Source organism: Pelophylax lessonae (assembly GCF_965119305.1).
Source record: "Pelophylax lessonae genome assembly, chromosome: 2".
In the NCBI taxonomy this organism is placed as follows: domain Eukaryota; kingdom Metazoa; phylum Chordata; class Amphibia; order Anura; family Ranidae; genus Pelophylax; species Pelophylax lessonae.
Genome location: NC_138769.1, coordinates 380,813,926 through 380,833,109, shown reverse-complemented (window position 1 = coordinate 380,833,109; position 19,184 = coordinate 380,813,926). Strand labels below are relative to the sequence as shown.

Here is a 19,184-nt window from a genome sequence, read left to right as displayed (position 1 = left end):
ACCTGTATGCCATTGGATCACTAGCTTGCCTTTCCTAGGCATGACAGTGTCTGTGCTTGGACTTAATTCGATTGGTATTTCATGGGGCACCCAAATATCTACTTTTTGTTAATATGTTATGTTTGGTTAAAAAGATATGAAGTTTCATGGTCCATGGTCAACTGTGTCATTTTCCGAATGAGCTAGGAGCCATATGCTGAGTTCAGATTACAAATTAACTCTTAGAGCATGTGGAGAATAAATGTCTGCTTGGTCAATCTGCTTGTGTATAGTAAAGGTGTGAAAAATGTCAGCTTAGCAGGAACCTGGTGGGGTGGGGGTGAGTGAGTGCCTTTTGGTTCCACTGATTAGAGAAAGGTGGGGGCTACTTCGCTCAAGGAGCCTGGGTCACTAAACAAAATGGACGTTGAGAGGACAAGATGGTGTCCGAACACTCGACACCATTACATATGGCTGTGTGGTGATGGATCTAGGCCTATATCTGATAGAGAGCAAGCGAGTGAGAGCAGACACACCACTCTTGCTTCTCTATTACAGTGCTGAAAACCTCTCAAGCAGATGAAGCCAGCACTTCGGCACCTTGCTTTTAATCACCAATTCTACTTTAACACCTACACAAATGCAATTATTTAATCTGATGCTCAGTTTAGTCTAACAGAAAAAAAAAGACATTTTTGTAATGGGGTCTTTAACATCATGTGCTACACTCCTTTCACTTTAAATTTTAAAGAGGTCTCTTTAATATTTGTGCTAATCACTTTATAATACATATGGGATAAAGACTACGGCTACATCCTAGATAACTAGGTACAGTAAGGTAACAAACTGATATAGGAAAGCAGCAAGATAACCCCAGAGCACTGTATTACACATAATATGGCTGTGCACAAGTACAGCAAAAAAAAAAAAAAAAAAAAAGTGAGATTATAAAAATGGTATAGTGTAGATTTATGGGAAAAAATAAACCAAAAAATTGACTAGAAGGCTGGGTTCCAATATTTACGGCTGTGGTTTGCTGTCCTGTGCGTTTCTGTTCACTGGTTCAGGTGCAAATCTTTCCCTGAATTCGCACCAGAAACAGGCGTAAAAACGCACAGGACCCTTTTCCAAACTGCACCACAGCCTCTTGACATGTGTGAACTGGCTCCATTGAAAGCCGGTCACACTCACATGTTATGCGAAATGGATGTGGTTAAAAACACATCCAATTCGCATATATGCGAATACAGCCTTAGTCCAAGACTACGCCAGATTAACAAATCTAAAGTGAAACAAAAAGTATCTTGCTACATCTTAAACTCATCAATAAGCAACAATGAAAGAAATTCAGTACCTTTAACTCTTTTGGAAGAAGCTAATAAAAGATGGTCTTCTGGGAGTATGTGTGTGATGATATCTATGGCACGTTCAGCATGAAATCTTCAAGACAAAAAGCTTCATTAGGCAACAGTACAAACATTGCAATGATCTGCTATTATATATTTAGATGTCCCCCTGCAACCATCATCAATTACCACTTTATACTTCATAGTCACCAATTTCCATAAATCACAAATTAGAAAAAATGATCACTCCTTTTTTCTAGTTACGTGCAGCAACATAAGTTTACTGTATGTAAATAATGGCCAAGGGAATCATAAAATATTGTTTTATGCGACTTGTTTCTCAAGATATGAAATCTCCTTGGACCCTTTAGGATAATATTTGCATGCACATTATGTAGCCTCTGTGGAGGCATTACCCCATTAAACAATTTCTGGATCACTAAAAATAAAAACAAAATTAAAAAATGATGGTGGTCTTTACAGCACTGCCTTTTCATTTTGTCAATTACGCTATGCATTAAGGTTTAAAAGTCAACAACCTGCACATAGTGAATAAAAAAGATGCGTGAACCAATGGTTGAAATAATAAAAGCAGCACTGTGAAAAATTAAATATGCAAAAATTATGTACCATACAATATGTTACAAAAGTGCACTAATAAAACAAGAGAACAAAAATGTCCATAGGTGTATTATCAAAGTGAATCAATAACTTCAAAAAGTCCTTTGATCCCAACGAAGGTGATTCCAAATGAACACAAAAATAGTGAATAAGGATGTAAACGTGATGAAAAGATGAGTGATGAAACCACTTCCCGACAAACAGTCCGATTCGTGACTAAAACAAAATAGTGATGACACCCAGTGATGTGTGTGGACTCTTACCACATGTGAGAGAGATGAAAGCGTATATGCAAATCACATTGGCCAGGCTAGATGGAACCAGATCCCAGCTGGAATGGATAGATCGTCAGCTTCTCGGTTAGGGGATTCTGAGGACTTCCAGGGGTGAGAATGCCACCAGGGGAATCATGCCAAGAAGAAAATGGGACTAATTGTGCATTACCTCCAAGTTTTATTTAAACCAATTAGCAAGACACTTACATAAATCCAGACGAAATACAGCATATACACAATGTGGTCGCGGATGCCTGCAGAAATATCGGACTGTTTGATAATACACCTATGGACATTTTTGTTCTCTTGTTTTATTAGCGCACTTTTGTAACATATTGTATGGTACATAATTTTAACAACCTGCACATATCACTTCCTTTTCCATTACGTACTGAATTCAGATTTTATTAAAACTTCAGAATTGTTTCATTATTAAAATTCTGGACCATTTATTCATGCAACAATACTCTTCATTAATAGATTCATCTACACCAATGCGATAAGGTCATGATAAATGCAACTCCAGTAATTTCAATTACTTACAGTGCATTGTCAAATTTTCCTGAACTATACTGATGGACATAAGAAGAATAGGCCAAATCTTCATGAGCTGTTGCCACGTGAATATTTTTGCCTCCAAAAACAGACTGTCGGATATCCAAAGCAGTCTACAATATACAACAGTATGATAGGTAGATGGTTAGTAATTGGGGAGACAGCTATACAATCAAATGTAAACATTTACAAGCAAACTAAAATAAGCCCTCGTTCACACCAATGCGATTTGACAGCAAAAAAATAAAAATCGCATAACAAACTGCACCCTATTTTTAACTATGGAAATGTTCAAATTGTTCGACTCAAGTTGCAGCTACTCTGAAAAAAAGGTCCTTGCATTACTCTGCGATTTCATTGCGACTTGCGTTGACTGAAGTCGCAAGCTGCAATTAAATGGAGTTCCAAACCGCACTGATTTGCAGCTTTAAAAAATGCGCTAAAGCACGATTTCAAAGCCGCACTGGTGTGAACCAGGGCTAAACATGGAATCATAAGATAGCCAATAAGCAACACAAAATGACTGCAATGCAACACAGATTCAGTTTTAGGCCCCTTTCAGACAGGAATCTGTCCGCTGTTCCGTGCTGAGCAGGCAGATGGCAGGTCTCTAATGCAGAGTAAACACGGACACATCTCACTGTCGTCTATGGGCGATCGGATGTAAACGGACGGCCAGTCCGTTTCCATCCAAATGTCATCCGATCTGCCAGACAGATGGAGAACGGATTCCCATCCGTCTGTCATTAGTGGATAGGATCAGATCAGATGTGGGTGGCACTGGGCATCAAAGGACACATGTCCATTTACATCTGCAGCTCCTTTGAAGGCAATGGATTGACCCAATCGGGTCTCTCAAAAAAAAAAAAAAAAACAAAATAGGTGGACCAGATTGGTCGGCTAGTGTGAAAGGGGCCTTAAGGTGATGAATGATTATGAAAGATTGACATTTTTAGGTTACCAAAAAAGGTTTAAACCAATACAAGTTTGAAAATGAGGAAACCTGTTAACCTTTGACAGAAAGCCAAATACTCACTTAAAACCTACCTGATATATTGCTACAGATTGGCAAATATTGTCAACATTAAGAAGATAAAATCCATAATCTAGTAGTGTATCTGAATATTTAGGATGCTTGGGGCCAAAATTTTCCCTGGTAAAAAATCCAAAAACACAACAATTAGAAAATACTTTACAAGATTTTTTTTTTTTTCTTTACACAATTAAAAAACAAACAAAATAACTTACCTAGCTAAGTATACTGCATGTTTTATTAGCTGCTCTGCCTTCTTGAACTCTCGTTTTACCACGCAAGCCTTTAAAAGAAAAAAAACGACAAAATCAGGGCAACAAACTAAAATTTCAACCTTACATGAACACTTAAAGCGGAGTTCCGGCCAAATATATATTTTTTAGCTGAAAATACCCCTAGAATAGTCAGGGCTATTGCATTTAAATAAAGGTATCCTGTAAACTGTCCTGTTTTGTGTACATGCAGCATGAATTACTTTGTTCAGTTCTTGTACAGCGCAGCCACCTGCGGTGTGGGCATCTGAAGCTCGCAGTGTCCCTCTTCCGGGACTTCGCGCATGCGCAGTGCGTTGTAAGCGAGTCCCACAGCTTGTAGGCTGGTGTTCTGTCAGATCTCCCTACCCTGTCAGATTTACCTATCTCCGTCATTTCCGATGCGGGTTCATCATGCATCAGCTGTAGCTGCGTCACACGTCCTAGTGCACATGCACAGAATAGGTAGGGAATTTTGACACAACATCGTAACGGGTCGGGCAGGGAGATCTCTGGACAAACATCCATCCGATCTCCCTGCCCCACACTGCACCGACCCAGCCATCACAACCGTGCACGTGGGGGTAGGGAATATATATATATATATATAAAAATATATATAAATATAACACTGGGTGTGCACGTGGGGGTAGGGAATTTTTAAACTCCCTACCCCCACGTGCACACCCACTGTTTATGTATAAATTCCCTACCCCCACATGCACGGTTGTGATGGCTGGGTCAGTGCAGTGTGGGGCAGGGAGATTGGATGTATGTTAGTTATAAGAGATCTCCCTGCCCGCCCTGTTGCGATGTTGTGTCAAACTTCCCTACCTATTCCGCGCATGCGCACTAGGACGTCTGACGCGGCTACAGCTGATGCATGAGGAACCTGCACCGGAAATGACGGAGGTAGATAAATCTGACGGGGTAGGAAGATCTAACAGACCACCTGGTTTCCATAGCCCATTGACTCCTGGGATTAATGACACTCATCTCCCAGGAGCAAATACAAAGTCGGAAATGACACACATACACATTATATATATAATTATATATATATATATATATATATATATATATATATATATATATATATATATATATATATATATATATATATATATATATATATATATATATATATATATATATACTGTATGTATATATATATATAAAATATGTTTGGGGGTTCTGAAGAACAACTGTCAGAAAAAAGGCCTATTCTTTAAAGGAGGTTAAACTGACCTCACAGACAGAAGTTCATTCCTTTGATCTAAAACAGGGGTGGGGAACCTTTTCTGCCAAGGGCCATTTGGGTATTTATAAAACCATTCGGGGGCCGTACAAAATGATCACCTTAAAAATTAGCCTGTTATATTTGGTCAAACATTTAACTCACCCCTAATGTGATGGCTGCAACTGCTTCTCTTTGGTAAGGTGTGTGATGTTAGCTGGTATTGATGATGTTGCTACTCACAACGGGTTTTACAGGTTTGCATCGGTCAGTCTGGAGTGCAGACGACTTTTTTGTGGTGGTAAGTTTTGAAAAGAACTACTGGCAGGTACTGCTGGTGGGTATAGCTGGCTGGTACTGCTGTGGGTACTGCTGGCTCAGGCTGGTACTGCTGGCTTGTACTGGGCTGTGAGTACTGCTGGATGGTACTGCTGGTTCAGGCTGATACTGCTGTGGGTACTGCTGGCTGGTACTGCTGAGGGTACTGCTGACTCAAGCTGGTACTGTACTGTAGGTACTGCTGGCTGGTACTGCTGTGGGTACTGCTGCCTCAGGCTGGTACTGTGCTGTGGGTACTGCTGGCTCAGGCTGGTACTGCTGGCTAGTACTGCTCGCTGGTATTGCTGTGGGTACTGCTGGCTGGTACTGTGCTGTAGGTACTGCTGGCTGGTACTGCTGGTTCTGGCTGGTACTGCAGTGAGTACTGCTGGCTCTGGCTGGTACTGCTGTGAGTACTGCTGGCTCTGGCTGGTACTGCTGTGAGTACTGCTGGCTCTGGCTGGTACTGCTGGCTCTGGCTGGTACTGCTGTGTGTGCTGCTGGCGGGAAATGCTGGCAAGGAGAAGTGTAGCAGTGCCACGCTGGAGGAAGTGGCGATGTTTCCTGTATTGGTCACAGGCAGAGTGCATTTGATATCACTCCGCCTGTGACTCACTTAGACTGTCATAATGGAGCAGGAACTATACAGGAAGCATCGGCTCCATTCTGACAGATCAGCTGAGAGACACAGACTCAGCTGCATGGGGGGCCGGACCAGATGACTTCGGGGGCCGCATATGGCCCTCGGGACGTAGGTTCCCCACCCCTGATCTAAAAGAACGAAATTATACATTGTAAAGCATTGTGTTTAAAGTAAACTAGAGGCTTTTTTTTTCCGGGTGCCAGGCAGCCAATTTGAAAAACTGGCTCTTAACTTTCTTAGCTGGCTCCTAGAGTCAAAGAAAATTTGTCAAGCCCTGCCCCACACCATTACACCACCACCAGCCTGAACCGTTAAAACAAGGTAGGATGGATCCATGCTTTCATGTTGTCTACGCCAAATTTTGACCATACCATCTGAATGTTGCAGCTAAAATAAAGACTCATCAGAACAGGCAACATTTTTCCAATCTTCGATTGTCCATTTTTGGTGAGCCTGTGCCAATTGTAGCCCGTTTCCTGTATATAGCAGACAGGAAAGGTACCTGGTGTGGTCTTCTGCCGCTTCAGCTCATCAGCTTCAAGGTTTGATGTGTTGTGGGTTCAGAGATGGTATTCTGCATACCTTGGTTTTAAAGAGTGGATATTTGGGTTACTAATAAAGAAATATGACCAGCGCTACGGACTAAATGTTTGGGAGGAAGATAATAAAGATAGAGGTGTAAGCTGCCCCAATCAAACCTTAAGTGTAAGGTGCAAGTGTTAAAAGAAGTGTGAAGATTGGTGGTGGCGCTACCTATGAAATGAAAGCAACCGTATATAATGCCCCTTGTGACGTGAAAGGGGAAATATATTGGTAAAAATAACCCACAAATGGTGCAATATCTAAAAAATAATAATGAATCGTGAATAAAAAGTGAGAACAGAGATATATTTAAATCAAACAATAAATGCAGGAAAAAAGTAAACTGATGGCGTGACAAAAAACCCACAACCGGAAATATGTGAGTGGTTTCCAAATAAACTATAAATGTGCCACGTACATATGTATCAACGTAGGTGATAAAAATTATTTATGGTGAAAAAAAGTGGATAAGTGAAATTCCACGAGTGGCCACTAGGTGGCGCAAAATGGTTAGTACAACCTGTATGCTGATGTATGGGGATGTTCCTCTTCGTGATAAGCGAGCAGTCAGAAAGGTCAGCGGCAGGTGCCCTGAGTGCTCACATAAAAGGAAAAATACCCCATGGTGAATAGTAGTAACACACAGTTATACACAAGCGGCGTAGTAGACTCACTCGTACAGTAGATCAGGATCAGAATAGTCGTGTTCGCCGGGAGGCTTCCGCGTTCCACGGCCGACAACCGGAAGTGACGTTTGACGTCGGAGACTCCGCCCTACGCGTTTCGTCACAATGACGTCAACTGGAGCGGCGTCAACATAGCGTACTCCCGGAATATTTATAGCCGCCCGTATCCAGGTAACGGAGGGGACGGAACAACACCGCCATCTTGCTACTCCCTCTCCGGAAGCCATATTACTCAGCCACTAGCTTCATTCTGGATGTGCAGGGGAACGGCCATATTTCATCATATCTGATCTATTTGATTAGTCCGAGTGTGCTACGAGCCTTTAGCATTCTAAAACATAACTTTATTGTGATCATATAAAAAACATGCTAAAAAAGCCCAAATTTGAAAAAATATAAAAAAAGGTTAAAAAATAAATAAAAACAAGAGGGCCATATCTGTCCTGTCCTGTATGGTTCGAGGAATTTTTTATATTTTTTTTATATATATATATATATATATATATATATATATATATATATATATATATATATATATATATATATATATATATATATATATATATATATATATATATATGTATATATATATATATGTATATATATATATATATTTCATATATATTTTTCAGTTTTTATTTTTTCTTCTCCTTCACATTTTTATGCTTTATGATATAGGTTTTATGATGATATATACACAGATATGGCCCTCTTGTTTTTATTTATTTTTTAACCTTTTATATTTTTTCTAATTTGGGCTTTTTTAGCATGTTTTTTATATGATCACAATAAAGTTATGTTTTAGAATGCTAAAGGCTCGTAGCACACTCGGACTAATCAAATAGATCAGATATGATGAAATATGGCCGTTCCCCTGCACATCCAGAATGAAGCTAGTGGCTGAGTAATATGGCTTCCGGAGAGGGAGTAGCAAGATGGCGGTGTTGTTCCGTCCCCTCCGTTACCTGGATACGGGCGGCTATAAATATTCCGGGATTACGCTATGTTGACGCCGCTCCAGTTGACGTCATTGTGACGAAACGCGTAGCGTGGAGTCTCCGACGTCAAACGTCACTTCCGGTGTTCCGTGAGAATTACCTACCCGTGAGAAAAACCTACCCTCGTCACTTCCGGTTCAGCCTCAGTGTGTGTAACGCGGCGAGTACATTAAAACAGCTGGGCTACAATACGAGTAATCTCCGCTCCTGACCCTGTGACTTCCCTCATCTCGGCAAGTAAATATAAAAGCGGCGGCGGGTGTATGAAAACATAATTCACGAACCCGCCAGCCGCTTTTATATTTACTAGCCAAGATGAGGGAAGTCACAGGGTCAGGAGCGGAGATTACTCGTATTGTAGCCCAGCTGTTTTAATGTTCCCGCCGCGTGGGTAGGTTTTTCTCACGGACACCCTCATCAATTCATGCTAGTGCGCATGCGCACTACACAGCTCCTCATCTGTTCCTAGAGGTATCCGGGTCTGTGAGCATGCGCACTGCTGCGCTGCTCAGCTGTTCCTGGCCGGAAATGACGAGGGTAGGTTTTTCTCACGGGGTAGGTAATTCTCACGTTACACCGGTTGTCAGCCGTGGAAGCCTCCCGGCGAACACGACTATTCTGATCCTGATCTACTGTACGAGTGAGTCTACTACGCCGCTTGTGTATAACGGTGTGTTACTACTATTCACCATGGGGTATTTTTCCTTTTATGTGAGCACTCAGGGCACCCGCCGCTGACCTTTCTGACTGCTCGCTTATCACGAAGAGGAACATCCCCATACATCAGCATACAGGTTGTACTAACCATTTTGCGCCACCTAGTGGCCACTCGTGGAATTTCACTTATCCACTTTTTTTCACCATAAATAATTTTTATCACCTACGTTGATACATATGTACGTGGCACATTTATAGTTTATTTGGAAACCACTCACATATTTCCGGTTGTGGGTTTTTTGTCACGCCATCAGTTTACTTTTTTCCTGCATTTATTGTTTGATTTAAATATATCTCTGTTCTCACTTTTTATTCACGATTCATTATTATTTTTTAGATATTGCACCATTTGTGGGTTATTTTTACCAATATATTTCCCCTTTCACGTCACAAGGGGCATTATATACGGTTGCTTTCATTTGGGTTACTGTTGCCTTTCAATAATAATCTCAAACCAATCTGCCCATTTTCCTATGACAAGGCATTTTCGTCCACACAACTGCCAATTACTGGAATTTCTCTTTTTTAGACCATTCTCTGTAAAAGCTAGAGATGGTTATGCGTGAAAATCCCAGATCAGCAGTTTTTGAAATACTCAGACCAGCCTGTCGGGCACCAACAACCATGCCACGTTAAAAGTCACCTAAATCCCATTTCTTCCCCATTCTGATGTTCGGTTTGAACTTCAGCAAGTCACCTTCACCATGTCTAGATGCCTAAATGCATTGAGTTGCTGCCATGCGATAAGCCAATTAGCAATGTGTGTTACCAAGCAATTGAACAGTTGTACCTAATCAAGTGGCCGGTCGGTTTTTTTTTTTTTTTGCTTTTTTTATTACATACTTACAATCTGTTTACGAACTTAAAACTTCAGACTGAGTTATCCATACATACCTTGGATGCTTGCCTCAGAACATCAACAATCACTTTCACTGGCAGGCCACTGGTGATTTCCTTCATAGCTTCTATGCACCATTTATAAGCCTGATAAGAGATTCAAATACAAAACACTGTTGAAACAAACCTTTAAAATAGGTTTAACTATTAAAAGTTAATCTTCATAAAAACCAGCCTATGCAGGTAAGGGATGTTTGTAGATTAAAACAAACTGTGCTGCTCTAACTGAATACTACCCTTGCTATAGGTGTAGGACATTTACATACATAGTTACAGCAAGTCAGGTTGAACAAAGACACAAGTCCATCTGGCCCAATTAAAAAAAAAAACAAAAAAACACAGTAATGAAAAACCAACCATACAATCCCATATACATAATCCTATACCCACAGTTGATCCAGAGCAGGGTTCTTCAAACCATGGCCCTCCAGTTGTTCAGGAACTACAATTCCCATAATGCCTAGTCATGTCTGAATGTCAAGAGTTTTACAATGCCCCATGGGATAGGTAGTTCCGCAAAACAGCTGGAGGGCCGTAGTTTGAGGATCCCTAATCCAGAGGAAAGCGAAAGAACCCCAGCAAAGCATGATCCAATTTGCTACAGCAAGGGAAAAAAAAATACCTTCCTGATCCCCCAAGAGGCAATCATATATTCCTTGGATCAACTACCTATAAATATTAGTACCCATTTATATTAAATACACGCAGGAAGGAATCCAGGACTTTTTTTTAAAGCAATCTAGTGAGCTGGCCAGAACCACCTCTGGAGGGAGTCTATTCCACATTTTCACAGCTCTTCCGGTGAAGAAACCTTTCCATATTTGGAGACGAAATCTGTTTTCCTCTAGTTGTAAAGAGTGAACCTTGTCCTCTGTGTTGACCTTAAAGTGAACAACTCAAACACCAAGTTCACTATCTTGACCCCTTATGTATTTATTTATACATGCTTATCATATCCCCCCTTTAATCTCCTTAAGAGAGAATAAATTCAGTTCCTCTAATCTTTTCTCATACCCAAACTCCTCCATGCCTCTTATACATACCTCATGTAGCCTGACTTGAATACTCCCAGGACAATGCTCAGTGAGCCATAGTCGTTACAGGAGTGAGCGCTTTCTCAGATTTAAACCCCTTCACATGCTCTTACAGTTTTGTGGTAAAGGTGAACTATCCCTTTAACCACTTCCTGCCAGCCCCCCTTCAAATGACGGCGGAGCAGCCATTGTTCAGGTGCGCTATCATATGACATAGTCCCAGAACAGCCTCTCTCGCTTGCAGTGCGTCGATCGTGGCCACGCCGTGCTGTTAGGACATGGCGTGACTTGGCTCTTTACCCATGTCATCGGCTGTGTCCAATCACAGCCGGTCACATGTAAATCATCATTGCCACCTCATCAGTGCCGCCTCATCAGTGCACATCAGTGAACATCAGAGAAGGAGAAAAAATTACTTATTTTCACAATTTACTCACAGAAAATAAGAAACTTTTTTTTTTTTTTTTTCTTTAAAATTTTCTGTTTGAGTTCTTTTTTTGTAAGAAATAAAAAACCCAACAGTGATTAAAATACCACCAAAAGAAAGCATTATTTGTGTGGAAAAAAATGATAAAAATGTAATATGGGTACAGTGTAGCATGACCGTGCAATTGTCATTCAAAATGCGACATCGCTGAAAGCTGAAAATTGACCTGGGCAGGAAGTGGGTGAAAGTGCCCTGTATTGAAGTGGTTAAGGAATAAAATTCATCACTTGCCTTAGTAAAAGCACCTAACAGTACACAAACACTGGCTAGGCACACATGTAACCCTTGTTAGCCCTAGAGGTTTAACCCCTTCCCAGCCAGTGTCAGTACAGTGAATGCGCATATTTTTAGCGCCGATCTCTGTATTACTGTCACAAGTGTCAGTGTCCGATTGTCTGCTGCAATATCAATAATCGCAGATCGCCGTCATTACTAATATAAATTGTTTTTTTTTTTTTTTAAATTCCCAGTATATATGAGGTGGTATCAAAAAGTTTCAAGACTAGTTATATAACACGCCAACGCCTTGTGCTGCATGCACAGGGAGCGTCGACATTCATAAGTCAGTGTGCCAAAAGGACATCGCCCTTCGTAAATCGGGAGCTGTGAAACTGGTGCTATTCTGACAACGTGTTACAACTTCTGCTATTTTATCATGGACAGCAGGTTAGAACAAAGAGGAAATGTGAAATTCAGCATGAAACTGGATAAATCTGCCACAAAGACATTTGACAGGATTCCGCAAGTTTACGGGGATGCTGCAATGAGTCGTTCGAAAAGCGTTTTAATTGGCACGCATGATTGTTTTACTATCATTATGCCACACGTTGCCAAATGGTTTTGACACTTTCAGGGGTTGAGCTCGTTGAAGGGCTTCCTGATCTCTCCTGGTCTTCCACTGATGTTCTTTGGCTCTTGAAGCGTGCGTGCCTCTCTGTGGCAGATTTGCAGAGTTTTACACAGTATTTCACATTTGCCCTTTGTTCCATCTTGCTGTCCATGATGAAATGGCAGATGTTGTAATGCACATGGTCAGAATAGCATGTCAATACAAGCCTATTGGGATTTTTTTCTACCAGATCTATGTAGCAGAATACAAAATTGCCTAAATTTATGAAGACATTTTATTTTTATTATTGGATGTGTTTTACAGCAGAAAGTAAAATATTTTTTTTTCCCTTTTTTTAAAACTGGTCGGTCTTTGTTTATAGTGCAAAAAAAAAAAAAAAAAAAGTGGTGATCAAATACTACCAAAAGAAAGCTCAATTGGTGGGAAAAAATGATATACATTTTATTTGTGTACAGCATTGCTTGACTGTGCAACGGTCAGTTAAAGTAACGCAGTGCTGTATTGCTAAAAATGGCCTGGTTATGAGGGGGGGGGGGGGGGAATCTTCCAGAGGTGGTTAACCACTGAACGATGAACCCGTGTAATAATCCTGATTTGGATGACACAGGAAACAATCAAGCTGTAAAGAAAACAGGGTGCCTGCTGGCAAATTGCAGTGCGACAAAGGTGTCCAAATTTTAACAATTACAATGAGGAGTGAAATTAACTCAGTTGGCTCGCTGGGGGGAGCATGTCAACAAACAGATCAGTGCAGCAATGTAGGTGGCTGCACTATGACCCTGGAAGTGGACATGGAAAGGTTTTCAGAAGAAGGAACGCGGAGAGGGAGTCCCAGGTTACAAGGTGGCCATGGAAAGCAGGCAGGGAAGAGTACATTACCTGAATTAGGGTCCCGCCCGAAACTCACTGTCTCACTGTCAGGACAACAGATTTTCACAGCTAGCTTCCCCTGGGTTCCCCCTCTACATCTGCGCTCCACCAGTGATCTCAGCCATCCACTATCTGTGGATCAAGCCTCATTTTGGCCGGCTTCCCTCCCAGAACCTGGTGTTCACCAGTAATTTATGCCTGTTCCCCACCTACAGCTCAAACCTCATCCTGGTTGGCTTCCTTCCTAGAGTCTGACGTCATATCGGGCTCTCGACCTGGTGCGAAACCATTGCGGAGCTAAGGATCAGTCAGAGACACCGCCACCACCACATCATACTTCTCCCTGTTCACTTTCCATGGGCACCTCGTGACCTGGAACTCCCTCACTGCATTCCTTCCCCTGGACACCTTTCCATCTCCACGGCCAGGACCATAGTAAGGCCACTTACACCGCTGCACTGATCTGGTTGCTGATCTGCTCCCCCCAGCGTGCCAACTGCGGCTTAATTTCACTCCTTTGATTTCCACACCGCAGTCTGGAGGTTTTTGTTTAAGCTTGTTGTTTAAATACTGTCCATTGCTAACCTTTTAAATCAACGATTTCAACACATCAGAGGGTGTTGCACCATCTTTTGACTTTGTGTGCGGTTTAACAACACCAACCCTTTTGAGTTCATCTAGCGCTACTATAGGATCATTTTTTTTTTTAACAGTATTTTAGCATCCATCCTAGTGCTTCTTAAATTCCATATGCCATATTTTTTTTTGTGCTTCTGTGTATATCTATCTATCTGTGTGTGTATAAAGACCTTAGTGCATAATCACTGATAAACCACTTACGCGCCAGAATATTTACCCTCCCCTCACAACCAGACAATTTGTTGCGAGTTACTTTAATACATATATATACACACACACACACACACACACAGTGCCTTGCGAAAGTATTCGGCCCCCTTGAACTCTGCGACCTTTTGCCACATTTCAGGCTTCAAACATTAAGATATAAAATTGTAATTTTTTGTGAAGAATCAACAACAAATGGGACACAATCATGAAGTGGAACGAAATTTATTGGATATTTCAAACTTTAACAACAAATAAAAAACTGAAAAATTGGGCGTGCAAAATTATTCAGCCCCCTTAAGTTAATACTTTGTAGTGCCACCTTTTGCTGCGATTACAGCTGCAAGTCGCTTGGGGTATGTCTCTATCAGTTTTGCACATCGAGAGACTGAAATTTTTGCCCATTCCTCCTTGCAAAACAGCTCGAGCTCAGTGAGGTTGGATGGAGAGCATTTGTGAACAGCAGTTTTCAGTTCTTTCCAGATTCTCGATTGGATTAAGGTCTGGACTTTGACTTGGCCATTCTAACACCTGGATATGTTTATTTGTGAACTATTCTATTGTAGATTTTGCTTTATGTTTTGGATCATTGTCTTGTTGGAAGACAAATCTCTGTCCCAGTCTCAGGTCTTTTGCAGACTCCCATCAGGTTTTCTTCCAAAATGGTCCTGTATTTGGCTCCATCCATCTTCCCATCAATTTTAACCATCTTCCCTGTCCCTGCTGAAGAAAAGCAGGCCCAAACCATGATGCTGCCACCACCATGGTTTGACGGTGGAGATGGTGTGTTCAGGGTGATGAGCTGTGTTGCTTTTATGCCAAACATAACGTTTTGCATTGTTGCCAAAAAGTTTGATTTTGGTTTCATCTGACCAGAGCACCTTCTTCCACATGTTGGTGTGTCTCCCAGGTGGCTTGTGGCAAACTTTAAACGACACTTTTTATGGATATCTTTAAGAAATGGCTTTCTTCTTGCCACTCTTCCATAAAGGCCAGATTTGTGCAGTATTACGACTGATTGTTGTCCTATGGACAGAGTCTTCCACCTCAGCTGTAGATCTCTGCAATTCATCCAGAGTGATCATGGGCCTCTTGGCTGCATCTCTGATCAGTCTTCTCCTTGTATGAGCTGAAAGTTTAGAGGGACGGCCATGTCTTCATATATTTGCAGTTGTCTGATACTCCTTCCATTTCAATATTATCGCTTGCACAGTGCTCCTTGGGATGTTTAAAGCTTGGGAAAACTTTTTGTATCCAAATCTGGCTTTAAACTTCTCCACAGCAGTATATTGGACCTGCCTGGTTTGTTCCTTGTTCTTCATGATGCTCTCTGCACTTTAAACGGACCTCTGAGACTATCAAAGTGCAGGTGCATTTATAAGGAGACTTGGATTACACATAGTTGGATTATATTTATCATTAGTCATTTAGGTCAACATTGGATCATTCAGAGATCCTCACAACTTCTGGAGAGAGAGTTTGCTGCTCTGAAAGTAAAGGGGCTGAATAATTTTACACGCCCAATTTTTCAGTCTTTTTTATTTATTAACAAAGTTTGAAATATCAAATAAATTTTGTTCCACTTCATGATTGTGTCCCACTTGTTGATTAACAAAAATCAGTTTTATATCTTTATGTTTGAAGCCTGAAATGTGGCAAAAATTCGCAAAGTTCAAGGGGGCCGAATACTTTCGCAAGGCACTGTATATACATACATACACAAAAAAAAAAAAAAAAAAAAAGAAGAAGGGGGGGCCTACAATTTTGACAAAAAAACACCTGGATTTTCGTCTTGCCGAAAAATCCTTTTCTCTGATGTTCAATGACGGGCACAGCTCCATATATTTTTTGACCCTTGGGATATGCTGCTCTGCAAAGGAGTAGGACACTATGTGGAAAAAAATAGACTACGCGCCTAGGGCAGTCCGAGGGGGCTATACTCCCACTTCCTGCTAGAGGACTTCAGTTTTGTAACAAGCAGTGTCAGAAGAATACATACCCTAACTCAAGAGGGGTGGGTGCTGTGTCTGCCAACGAACATCAGAGAAAATATTTTGTACGCTATAAGACAGAAATCCAGTTTTCTTTCGTTGATTGATGGACACAGCTCCATATTTTCTTTGACCCTTGCGACGTCCCAAAGTAGTGTCAACATGAGGGGTAGGAAAAAAAAAAAAAAAAAAAAAAAAAAAAAACAGCAACAAAACATATTTCCCAAAAGGGCTAAACGTAGCCAACCAGATAAAACCAGGACCAACTGGAGCTCACCTACCAAAGAAAAGAAAAAAAAAAAAAAAAAAAAACACACCCTCAAGAAACCGAAGCCCTTGCAACAGCAGCCTTCAGAACTTTGCGGCCAAAAGCAGCATCCGCGGATGCAAGTACATCCACCTTGTAAAACTTTGTGAATGTGTACATAGATCACCAGGTGGCCGTCTTGCAAACCTGGACCACCGGGGCATGATGATGGAAGGCCCAGGAGACTATAATGCGCCTTAACAGGAAAAGGAGGAACCTAAAACTTGATGGATTAGGCCTGCCCCACCGTTTGTCTGATCCATCTTGAAATGGTCACAGCAGATGCGGCCTTGCCCCTTACGAAACCCATCCGTATGGAAAAACAAGGAAACCGATTTACGAATCTACTCGCCACCAGGTACACCCCGATTGCCCGAACCACATCCAGGGAATGTAGGGCAGTCCCTTTAGGAGGCTTAGGACACAAGGAAGGCAACACAATGTCTTAAATTAAGTGAAAACCCGAGATGACCTTAGGAAGGAACGACTGACAGGGTTGTAGCACCACTTTGTCCTGACAACGCAGCCAACTCAAGACACCCTGCGTGCAGAGGTAATAGCCACCAAAAAAGCCACCTTCTGTGATAAAGTAAGTAGAGAAAGTTCACAAATATTTTCAGAAGTAGATTATCGAGCTTTTAACAGTGTAGGAATTACCGAATCAGACAACCCTTTGTCCCTCAGTGCCTGGCTTTCAATAGGCAGGCCTATAAAAGCCAGCGACCGTAAAGCAGGATGGAAGATCGGTCCTTGAGACAAAAGATCTTCTCTGAGAGGGAGTCTCCAAGGGGCATCGGCAACCAGTCTTACTAGGCCTGCGTACCAAGACCGGTGAGGCCAGTCCGGGGCCACCAGAATGGCTGGAATCCCTTCTGCCTTGATTCTGCGCAAAAGTCTCGGCAGAAGTTGTAGTGGAGGAAAGGCATACATCAGGCGCTATAGACCCCAAGGTGCCACCAGAGCATCCGAGGCGTCGACCAGAGGATCCAGAGACCTTGCCACACATCTCTGAACCTTCACGTTGGAGACGAGAGGCTAACAGGTCCACATCGGGAGTCCCCCACCAAAGACACAGTTGTTGAAAACCCCTCCGGGTGAAGAGACCATTTGCCCTGCTCTGGCGCCTGCTGGACTAAGGTAGTCCGCCTGCCAATTTTCCACCCATGGAATGTGAACAGCAGAGAGGGCTGGAACAAAAATGTTCTGGCCATCTCAGAATGCCAGCCACTTCTCTGGCTACCAGGGCACTTTTGGTCCCCCCTTGGTGAGTGACATATGCCACAGCCATGGCGTTGTCAGATTTTATCCTTACCGGGCAGCCCCGCAGAGATAGGCAAAGCCTTGAGCCGGATCTGTGTCCAAGACACCTCCCTACCTGGACAGGCAGGCATCCGTGGTGACCACCGTCCAGTACAGGGGGAGAAAGGATTTTCCCTGGCAAATTGCCGGGGAGCAGAGCCACCATATCAAGGACCCTCTCGTACCCCGGCTCAACAGGATCAGATTGTCTAGGGACTGTGGATTCTTGTCCCATTTGGCAAGAATACCCTTTTGCACAGGTCTGGTATGGAACTGAGCAAACTGAACCGCCTCGAAGGTGGAGACCATCAAGCCCAGCACTTGCATGCAAGTTCTGAGAGATGACCGCCGGTTAGATAACAGGATCCAAATCGCATGCCGCTTGTTGCCTCCGGAATAAACACCCGGGCTAAGGCTGAATCCAGACTCAGGCCCAGGTAGTCCAGGTTTGTTGGACGGAGTCAGAGCCGATTTCTGAAAATTCAGTGTCCAGCCGAACTTTCGCAAGGGTCGCACAGTGATGTCCAAAACGTCTTTCAAGACAGTCGGAGACTGTCATGCAGAAGGAGTCAAAAACTTTTGTGAACACCCGAGGAGCAGAGGCGAGACCAAAAGGGTAACACCACTAATTGATAGTGCTCCTTGCCCACGGCAAAGCAAAGAAAAAACGCTGGTGCCCAACATATATTGGGATATGAAGGTAAGTGTCCTTGATATCAGTAGAGGCCAAAAAATCTCCTTGATTAACGAATGCCACTACTGTGCGAATGGACTTCATCTGAAATTTCCGAACCCGCACAAAGCAGTTCAGGGCCTTAAGATCAAGATTGAACGGACCTTCCCTTCCTTCCTGGGAACAGTAAATGGGTTTGAATAAAACCCCTAAAAGAAAGAGGTCCACAGGTCTGGAAAGGAGCGAAGAGACGTTCCCCCCCCCACCCCAGGTACAGGTGAGGGCGCCCCTTTAGCCAGAGGTTGACTTGTCTGCAGGACCAGCGGAACCCGATTTTGACTTACCAGACCAGGGTCTCTTAAAACCAGCTGCGTTGCATGCAGATTTAGTTCCCTTGCCCTGCGATCCCGTGGGACAAAAGGGCAGTTTGTGAGCCGAGAAGGACCATGCTTGCGACGAGGATCTTTACTCTTGGTGACCTGTGGAAGCAGGGTACTCTTACCTCCCGTAAGACCTTTAATGATCACTTTCATAGAATCTCCCAACAGGTGGTCTCCAACAAATGGGAGATCAGTCAGCACTTTCATGGAAGCCTGGTCTGCAGACAAACATTTCAGTCAAATCATACGGCGAAGAGTCACAGCTGTCAGAGACACTGTGCAGGCTAAAGGAGCCACATCCAGTGAGAC

The 19,184-nt window shown here is 42.5% G+C and overlaps 2 protein-coding genes across 2 annotated transcripts in view; both read right to left on the bottom strand.

Annotated features, from left to right (window-relative positions):
* USP32 (ubiquitin specific peptidase 32) overlaps nucleotides 1-19,184 on the bottom strand; it is a 781,032-nt gene that overhangs the window by 563,303 nt on the left and 198,545 nt on the right. The gene's annotated exons all lie outside the window — the stretch shown is intronic.
* Nucleotides 1-19,184, bottom strand: part of APPBP2 (amyloid beta precursor protein binding protein 2) — a 121,053-nt gene that overhangs the window by 21,606 nt on the left and 80,263 nt on the right. The window contains exons 6-10 of the mRNA XM_082247807.1: nucleotides 10,136-10,225; nucleotides 4,025-4,092; nucleotides 3,824-3,929; nucleotides 2,765-2,889; nucleotides 1,334-1,419 (exon numbers count right to left, since the gene is read on the bottom strand). Coding sequence (XP_082103933.1) covers nucleotides 1,334-1,419; nucleotides 2,765-2,889; nucleotides 3,824-3,929; nucleotides 4,025-4,092; nucleotides 10,136-10,225 — 475 coding nt within the window. The remainder of the gene's footprint in view (nucleotides 1-1,333; nucleotides 1,420-2,764; nucleotides 2,890-3,823; nucleotides 3,930-4,024; nucleotides 4,093-10,135; nucleotides 10,226-19,184) is intronic.